Genomic DNA, 10,246 nt, shown 5'->3' with positions numbered 1-10,246 from the left:
GTTACAACATCCCGTGAGGCATACTTTACAATGGTACGCCTCACGTACTCCTGTTACGTTACCAGCTACAGCTGGTAGGTTAGTTACGTTGCATTTAATATGTCTCTCTTTTAGACTCTCTATAGCGCGTATGTTCTGTCAGATGTCTCAGTCATAGAGACACCATTTCATTTATTTCTTGTTGTCGTTTCAGTATTTCATTTATTTGTTTGGTCAGGGACCGGTATAAAACTAGGTCCCCTCTTGTACGGGTTCACCCCCAGTCATCTTCAGTCTCTTTTTGAAATAAACCATTTCTCCGGCTTTCTCCATCGCACATAACGTGACCCACCTTAGCCTCCTTTTGAGTCTGTGTAGCGCCCCGGCACAGAGTCCTCAAAATTCACAAACCAAAGAGGGTGTCACTGGAATAACCCTAACCGGTACACAATTTGTGCTACAAGCATGTGCATAAGCATAATAATCCGGTCCCAACGGATCCCTTCTCTGTTTGTCATTGCAATGACGAGGGAAGTTGATCAAGCACTGTTATTGTTGGCTCCACAGCGACGAGGAAATCCCGTGGGTCACAATTCTGTGTTGTTGTCAGCCCCACCGGGATTCTATGACAAGGAGATCCCAGGAGGGTGGAGACAACTGGTTATCCCGTTGTCTCCACCAAGTTTTGATGGTGTGGTGATACCGACGGGGGCACAGTGGAATACACGTGGGTTTCACAAAGCCGGCGTCACCTGTTGCATCCACAAACTGCCTTGCCAGGAAGTACCCCCAGTGTGTAGTCCTCGGACTAAACACAACATGCATATTCATCATGCTTGTTAGCATGAACTTTATGTGTTTAGGTTCCAAACAGTCTGCAAGAGTCTGAGAGCTGGGATTTTCCTTGAGCCTGAGTTTCTTGCTCACAATTGTCAGACCTGCATACATCAGAATGATGTGTCAGTTTTACAACCCTGTAGCTACCGTTTTGGACTGCAGAAGTGGTTTGCATTGCTTACCAGATTCTGTAGCTGATTGAGATCCCAGCCGCTTTCTCAATTTATGAGAGCCCAGCCGTTCACATAAGCATGTATTCTCACACTTTCTAAATTTTAAAAATATAATCTAGGGGGTCAGATTTTATAACAGGATTATAATTCAGACTTCAATCAAGAAAAATTTCACATTGATGAGGGTGTAGATCCAAAAAATATGTGCATGATGATGATATACTAAGATTGATGCAGAAGTAAGGAAAGGGAAGAGGATAGAAATCCAGCACAAAATTATGCATTATTTGAACAATATTCAGCAAAAATTTAAGCTTGATGATTCTAGACAAGCAAAAATTAGAGTGTACACCAGAATACCTTTCGACACCATACAAAGCAGGACAATTTACTCTGCTGGATGGCATAATATACTTCAGACATAGACATTCCAGTGTGATAGTCCTGAGTAAAGAAAGTCATATTAAAAACATGTTGTATGAGTGTCATGATAATACTGGCGCAGGTCACTTCTCAGAAGATAGAACCTTAGAAAGGATTAAACAGACAGCCTGGTGGGTTGATTGGAAGAATCAAACCAAAGCATATGTCAAATCCTGTGTAACATGCCAAAAAGCTAACAAACAGACTGGAAAGAGATTTGGATTATTGCAGACCATAGCTGAACCCAAAACTAGGTGGGAAATCATTAACATGGACTTTGTGACAGGATTACCTCCGGGAGGAGCCTTCTCTTATAATTCAGTCCTAGTGATTGTAGATAGATTTTCCAGGAGAGCTAGGTTTATTCCGCATCACAAAGATGACACCGCTATGGAAATAGCTATGCTATTCTGGAATAGAATCATGGCGGACGTAGGTATCCCAAAAGTAATTATCAGTGACAGAGACCCAAAGTTTACATCTGAATTTTGGAGAAATCTCCATGATATGTTAGGCACTAAATTAGCCTTCTCAACTGCATATCATCCACAGACGGATGGTCTAGCTGAAAGAATGATCCAGACATTGGAAGATCTTTTAAGAAGGTTTTGCGCCTTTGGGCTAGAATTTAAAAATAAGGATGGGTATACACATGATTGGGTTAATTTACTCCCCGCCCTAGAAATGGCCTATAATAGTAGTAAGCACTCCACTACCAAAGAAGCGCCATATATCCTAGAGAGGGGTTGGATTCCCAGATTACCAAAAGACACGCTTAATGACAAATTACCGCTGGCGCACCCTACGGCCTTGGACTTTAAGCAAATGCTAGAAGCCACAAATAAACATGCGGCCAAATGTGTCCAAGAAGCAGCTGAGTACAGTAAGATGCACTGGGACAAGAGTCATAAAGAACCAGAATTCAATATAGGAGAAAAAGTACTGCTATCTACTGTAAATTTTAACAACTTGGGAGGTTGTAGGAAGCTTAAACCCGCCTTTGTGGGTCCCTTTGTGATTAAAAACTTACATGGTAAAAATGCAGTAGAAGTAATACTTACAGAAGAATTTAGCAGGAAACACCCGGTGTTTCCGGTAAGCCTCATAAAAACATATGTTCAGAGGGAGAATGAACCAACTCCCATACCTGTACCTGTACCCATAGAAGAACCATCTCCTAAAGAGCAACTTAAAGTACATAAAATCCTCAAAGATAAAAAGGAGAGAGTTTTAGGTAAAGATACCAGACTGTACCTTGTAAGATACAGAAACCAATCTGCAGACAAAGATGAATGGCTACCAGAAAATAATATCCCAGACGGAGCAATTCACTTGCGCAATTATAGAGTTTCTAAGCGTAAATAGCTCAGCTAAGTTACGAGTAACTTATCTTGGTGGGTGGGAATGTCAGCCGGGCTACTATATTAAGTTAGAGCCCAGCTAACTGATATATAACAACTGTTAAAAATACACATTTATTGCGGCGCAGAGCGCCTTGTATAAAATGAATACCATATTCATTATTGAACAATAAAAGCGGTGCAGAGCGCCGCGCATAAGAAAATGAATATGTAACAAAAGACCTCCCCCCGAACGATGTATAGAATCGAGGAGAGACTGTCAAAAACTCCAGCCGCAGGTAGCGGCCGGAGAAAGAATAGTAGCCATGATCCAAAAACCCGTTCTCAGGCCAAGAGAACGGGTTTGCTATTGTTGAACTAATAAAAAAACCCGTAGAACGTTCTACAGGAAACGGCCGGAGGAGATTAGTGAAGAAGTAAACTGCTGCGTCTCCCCCGGCCAAAGATGAACAACCAAGAAAATATCATAAAGAGTGGAACTCTTCCTCGGACCAAGGAAGAGTAACACTTGTTGTTGAGTAAAGAGGACAAGAGCGATGAGAGCAATAGAACGCTCTACCACTCCTGTCCTAACTAGTTCTTCCCGCGGCCGAGAAGCCGCGATGAATTTGAAAATAGACCAGCGACCCTACCGGTCGCCGCAAGAATACATAAAGGGAGGCTTTTGAGTGAGTAAAAGCCTCCCCAGATTCATACAAACCATTTCGCCGTACCGCCAGCCTCGCCCTTGTCTACTCGACTAGTCCGCCAGCCTGACCGTCCGTTGATCTCGGTTTTCTCCAGAGTCATTCGTCGTTTTTTTATCGTGGACTTTCTCTCCGAGTAAGTCCACTGTTTTTTTCTTTCTCTATCGGGATATACATCCCCCACCATTTCCTGGGAACGTCTTGCACGTTCGAAACACCCCCTTAACTGGGCCCCAGACGCCACAGGTCACACCACCCCTGCGCATAGTGTGCGCAGGCCCTGTAAGATTTTCCGGAGGGCACTTAACCACCCCAGGCGCTCCTGGCCCCTCCGTTAACCCTTTTTTTTGGGGTATATTAAAAATAACTTTAGAGTTATTTTGCACTTTACCGCGCTTTAACCGCGCGCTACATCACACCGCTCTCTGTCGCCGGCGTAGCTAGAGGAGTATACATACTCCTGGCATCACCGAGCCTGACAATTGGGGGTCTGGCCGGGAACAAAACCTGTTTTAACCCATAACCCCATAATCTACATAGTTTTTTTCGTCTATCCAACGAAATAAACCAAACCAAACTCACTCTTAAAGCTTACTTGAGCTTGCTTAACTCTTATGTTAAGCGCGCGTTGAGCGCAGTAGGCAATATTGCCTGTTAAAAACTTAATTTATTAGGTTTATTACCGCTCCCTACCCGCTCTTCATAGCGCACTACCCGCGCTACCCTGCGCAGCAGAAGCCGCTATACCTCTAGCAGCCTAAGTCGCGATATTCAGCGCACTTAACCTTGCGCTACTACGAGCTATCAAACAGCTCTACTTCGCTAACTTAAAGCCGCTACTCTTAGCGCAGCTCACCTTGCGCTCCCCAGCGCTCTATACACGCGTTTCTTAGCGCGTAACCACCATTTTCCTTTTCAGGAATCTCTATAAATCCGTATTTTTTCTAACTTCGTCCTTCTGTTTCAGTGGATTTGCGGAAGAACGACGAACTAATTCAGTATTACCTCCGTTACCTTAAAGAACAGAAAGAAGAACGCGACCGGATCGAGGCCAGCAGGGGAGCGATCAGCAGACCAGAGCCGGGTGTCTAGAAGAGGCAGGTCAGAAGGTGTTGGTGGTCCTCTTGAGGCAAAGGCGTTGAGGTGGCGTGGCAAAGGCGGCGGCACTGCTTGTGGGTAGTAACCACAACAATGGTTGTGTCTTTGCCTGGGTGGGCTGGTTTGTTGTCAGGGCCGGGGTGGGGGGGGTAGGTGTGCTTAGTCGTGTGTTCGTCAATGGTGTGGGTGAGCCGGGGAGGTCTATAAAAAGCGGCCAGTGTTGGATGTTGAATCCCCAGGCAACTCACGGGCTGTAATTCCAGTCCAGGGGTCGTCTCACCCTTGTCCGCTGTTGCATTTGCACAGTCCGGCAAGGGATATTTGGGGACCCCCCTGTGCTTTAGGGCTGGGGGTCTTCTTCCCAACGCTTTTTAACCCTGCTAGACAGGGATGGGTGTTGGGCCACGGTGCATCAGCTTGCTGCGCTGGGTGGCTGGGTGCAGGACAATTTTTTTTGGTCATTTTTGTTGTATGGCCTGCTTTTTTTTTTGTGTATTGGTGGAATTGTAGGATGAATGAGGCCCTGTGATTGCTTTTTTTGTAAATGGGGGAACCTTTGATTTTTTTTTTTTTTTTGTGATTTGCTTAATTGTAGGGGGAACCCTTGAATTTTTTTTCTACAAACCTGAAGCTTTAATATACTTGGATGAAATGAGTAGCAGAATGTAAGCTCACATATCAGCCCAGTTCACATAAGGGAGGGTTACAACTTACATACTGGAAGACCTGACCAACTCTCCGGAAGACTCCCATCATCTTAGGGCTCATGACGGGGGCTGCTTCTCATTGGAAAAACTCGGATTTCAATTTCTTCTAACTCGCATTCCCAATGCTTAGGCATTCCCAATGCTTAGGGGGGATTTCACTCTTGTCAATTGTTTGCCTCACTGAAGGGGCATCTTTGGAGGTTGCTGAGTTTCTAAGGCTTCCATTCAATTCGTTGTTGTATAAATTAAACCCCACTATTTGTTTTTACAGCTGCAATCAGCCTGTGGTCGGAATGTAACTCAATAAGGGTTGCATAAAGTGAGATGAAAAAAACTAACACATTGCCAGGCAATCGGGAATGCTGATCACGTGCCAGCTAGAGGCAGCAGCCACATCATGACAGCTCGCCAATAAGGGCTGAAATAGTGCATTTTTGAGTCTTCTGTGAGTCATTTTTACTGCTTCCTAAGGAGAATTCAAGGCATCATTTACATTTGGCCAGAACCATCACGTGTTCTTATGATCCCCAAAAGACATAAAGTAAGCAATGACGATGAACGACGCCCTGAGAATCAGATACGCTACAAATCCTCAATAAAGCACTCAAATAAAATCAGTATTTTCTTGACTGAGAAGATCCGGAAGGATGGTGAAAATCAGCAAACAACCCACCAAATTTCCGATTAAGTGTTCCCCGATTAGAGCTACTGGATTCTTCATGGCTTGTGTTTGGAGAACTCCCGAGCTTGACCTCACTCGTGAATGTCGGATTCTTGAGTTTAAACCAGCGGCAGCGACAAAAGGTACTGGATTTAGAAGACTCGTGGCCCAATTGAACTTCCTTTTCTTGCACTTTGCAAAGGAATATAGAAAATACAATGATAAAAAGCTGGCGAAAATGACAATGCGCGAAGTGTGTTGTGCAAGGCGTAGAAGCAAGTTAGACAGCGGAGTAGATGGCCCCACAGGTGCTCTCTGTGCTCTGGACGCCATTAACAGCAAAGGGTGTGAAAATCCATAAAATATTATGTGTCCTATGGGAGTTGAACCCATGTCTCTTATATCCATGTCAAGTGTACTAATATGAATAGCTGCAGGTGGGTCAATGAACAACCACTGGTGTCACATGAAGATCCCTAATTGAGAGTAAGACCTGTAAATGACAGGTCATGAATGAGTGACACCAGCAGGTATGATAAAGCTAAGAGTAGCAGAACCACAACCTGACAAAGGGGACTTGGTGGCCAATAGCGCTGTGGCATAGTGCACTATTAGCGCTATTCTCAGTGTAAGGTAACTTGAAGTGCAGCAAAAAGAAACTCCAGAGGCCAACATTGTAGCAGCGTGTTGCGCTATCCACACAATTTCAGCAAAAAACCGCTAAAAGTGGTAGAAAGTGGGTCCTAATGTTGTCTGCTTTTGCTTCACTGTTTTGTAGCAAAAGCAGGAGAGGTCAAAACACAAGTAGCAATTTTTCCATTTCTCTAGCGCGGTTCCCCACTACTGCTATGACTAATTGGCACCAGGAATATTAGGGTCCCACTACGCTGCGCTATTTGGCTCCTTTTTGTAGAGTAGTGTAGCCTTTGCGTTGTTGATCAAGGCCACATGCTTCAAAGCTATTGGCAAGTCCAAGTATATTAAAGTCTCAGAATTGTACAAAAAAAATTCAAGGGTTCTCCCTACAAAATGAACAAATATAAAAAAAAAAATCAAGGGTTTCCCCTCCAACAAAACAGACAGACTAAATCAGAGACCACCATCTTTCATCAAAATCATAATAAAAAAACAAGGCCACTAAACAAAACAATATGACAAGCCCGCACCCTGCCACCAAACGTCAGCAAGCTGACATACCGTGGCCCACCGCCCATCCCTGTCTAGCAGGGTCAAAAAGCGGTGAGAGGAAGACCCCCAGCCCGTAAGCACAGGGGGGTCCACGAGTAGCGCCCCGCCAAACTGCGCAAATGCAACAGCGGACGGGGGTGAGACAACCCCCGGCTGGAAGCCAGCCCGGGGAGTCGCCCGAGGAAATTGGAATGCCAGCGGTCATCTATTTATACCCGCATTTTTGTCTTTCACTCCGCCCACCCCCTCACTGACACTTTTCCATCCTTGCAACTTGTCCCATGGTAACCCCCGCCCCACTCAACGAAGCTCCTCAAACTAACGCCTGTCGTCTCCGCCTGGACGGCTCCCGGGCCCGCAAACCTTTTGGCACTTGCCTCACGGGCGCCACAGCCGTTGCAACCCCCAATCCGTCCCAGACCCCTACGGTACGCTCCATTATCTCCTAGGCAGCTTTGTACACACCAAGTTACAAACCTTTCCTGTCACTTGGCCCACGGCCGCCGCAGCTGTTGCCACCACGAGGCCCAAGCTGTCTCTCAATTTGATCCAGATCTCTAGGGTACGCTCTATTCTCCCATAGGCGCTTTCGCACAGAACAATTTTGAAACCCAGGCTGACCAAACGTGGCCAACACCACCGTCATTCGCTGTTGTTCAATGTCGTGCACATTTTTTCTGAGCGTGGGATGAGTGCTATCCCCATTGTTGATTCCAATGATGTGATGAAGTGCCCCCAAGATTAGGGTTTTGAGTTCTTTTTGTGACATCATCCTTGGCCAAGAAGCAATCGGCTGTCTTATTATTTTGGGCTGGGATAGAAGACTGTATATCCCTCGACTGGCGAAGCAATTGTTACTGCCAATACCCAAGCGTGCGGCAGTGCTCCAAAGCAATCTTCAGATCAGCACACTGGGGCCGAGCTCATGATCTCCGGCCATCAATTGCTGGATTGCAAATCCCGAGAGGAAACATAAATCCCACCTCGTCCTTGATCATGGTCTTGCTGTGCCCCTGCTTCCTCAAGCAAACAATAAAGATGTTTTGTTCATCCAGTCTTGTGTCCTGTTTTTATGCTGCCTCGCTCCTCACCACTCAGCTAGCCGCCAACCCGGTCGGCTCAGCTGCCTTAAGCTTTCAAGCCGAGCCCCTCAGCCAAGTCGCCTCCTTCAAGGGCTGGCCATCTGATGCAGATGAGCCATCCCCTGACACTTTCTTTGCCATCAGTTCATCCCTCCAGCCCAACGATGTGCAAAATAGTATCTTGCCCATCCCTTCCTTCTTCGTCGGCCTCTTCGAATGCTTCCTCAACTGGCTCTCCCTCTTCAGTCCTGTTGCTCATCCTGACCGCTATGAGCACCACTTTGGTAAACCAATTGAATGTACCAAATGCACCATAGGACATGTGTAAGTTGATCCACAAACGCCATGTGTAAGTTGAACCACAAACGTGCTTTCAAGATTTTGAAACGTCAAAGGAACAACCCCCAAAAAATTCACCTGAGCTTCAAATATGCTTCGAAAGATATTGAAAATTTCCATGACAGCCAGGGTCAGCGACGTCGAGCTGGAGTAACTTGGAATAACCTTCCAAGTGTTGCGTCGGGGCTGAACCTTTGCAATCTGATGCCTTTCTCATAATCATTGCTTGCTTCTTCTCCCCAGGCTCGACTAGGTGCTCCACCACCCTTCCAAGCCCGTCTGCCGCTCCACCATCTCAAGACAAGTGTGGGAGTGATGCCCATCCGACTCCCCTCCACCGCCTCGCATGGCTCATCAATGTCTCAAGCCCAGTCCAAGAGGCAGTCAACAATCCAGACGCGGATTTCACCCTCTTTGCGCCGGACAATGATGCGCTCATGCCTCCGTCCAAGAAGCGCCGCGACTTGATGGTAAACCCCTTCGATCCTGCATCTGTCAATCAAGCGACCCACAGCAACCATTCTATTCATTGTTTTGGCATGCAATTGAGGCCCTCAAATCAATGTCAGACTGCCCTAACATGAACTTATGGGCTGAGGGAGAAGATAACAAGAAGGAACCCATGAAGAATTTCTTCCTTCATGCCGTTGAGATGGTCCTCAAGTACCATGTCTCACCTGGTAGCAAGAGAATCCACGAGATTCTTGACAACAGCACCCTCCCAACTGAAATCCTGATCTTGTGAGTAAACTCTCCCATCTAAATAAATGTGAGTAGCTGGCAATAAAATTTCCTTCCTTGCCGCTTTTTTGAGTATAGGCCCACCCCGGATGCACCATGCCCAAGGAAATCATCCTACACCTTTTCACCAAATTAGAAGTGCTCATATACATACCGGGTGATTCTGATGAAAAACGTTGTGATCTACATCATACAGAAGGTCCAGTAGGAATACAGACCAAAAAAGACCTAGACCACCTAGACCTGTAGCAAAAGCTTGTGCAGTTAAATTCAGACCATCCAGACCCCCGGCAAAAGCCTGCGCGGTCAAATCCAGCTGTGATGAAAGCAGAAGCTTGCGTGGTTAAATCCAGACCACCCAGACCCGCGGCAAAAGCCTGCGCGGTTAAATCCAGCTGTGACAAAAGGTAAGCCCTTTCCACAGTCCAGACCCCCAGACCCAGACCTAAACCAAAGACCCCAGCTGACAAGTGTAAAACTTGCTCAGTCCATGGCAAAAGCTTGCATAGTTAAATCCAGACCAGCTAGACCCACGGCAACAGCTTGCGCGGTTAAATCTAGCTGTGATGAAAGAAGCAAGAACCAATAAGGTCAACGCGCTAGGTCTAGGAAGAACAAGAAACAAAAGACTAGGAGAAACCTTGCTGCACAATTCTGTCCCAAGATATTGTTGGAATTGCTCCAAGGCAGAATTAAAGGGAGCAAAACCAGCAGGTTTCTCTCCAGCCATACTGCCAGGTCAAAAATAAGCTGATACACTAATGCTTGTCTGGCATCAATATTCTAAAATATTGATCATCCTCTATCTCTCATTCTTTCTCACAATTCACATGATCTATAAGCTCAGAACCAGAATCTTTACTCCCAGTTATAGCACTGTCTCGGACTGCTCTCAGGTAAAGATTTGGATAGCGTTACAATTGTTGTTTGTTATCAATTGTAGTTACAAGAATCTAACTGGAATATAACTC

General features: G+C 45.9%; 1 protein-coding gene across 1 annotated transcript; it reads left to right on the top strand.

The window, feature by feature from the left end:
* Positions 1-8,109: 8,109 nt before the first annotated feature.
* PtA15_4A599 (uncharacterized protein) lies at positions 8,110-9,411 on the top strand (the record flags this gene model as incomplete). The annotated part of the gene is made up of 5 exons (XM_053168499.1): positions 8,110-8,519; positions 8,591-8,664; positions 8,778-9,004; positions 9,085-9,275; positions 9,354-9,411. The coding sequence occupies 5 exons, from the start codon at positions 8,110-8,112 to the stop codon at positions 9,409-9,411; spliced, it is 960 nt and encodes a 319-aa protein (XP_053019703.1).
* Positions 9,412-10,246: the final 835 nt, after the last annotated feature.

Source organism: Puccinia triticina, chromosome 4A (assembly GCF_026914185.1).
Source record: "Puccinia triticina chromosome 4A, complete sequence".
Lineage (NCBI taxonomy): Eukaryota > Fungi > Basidiomycota > Pucciniomycetes > Pucciniales > Pucciniaceae > Puccinia > Puccinia triticina.
This window is presented reverse-complemented; position numbering and strand designations above follow the sequence as displayed.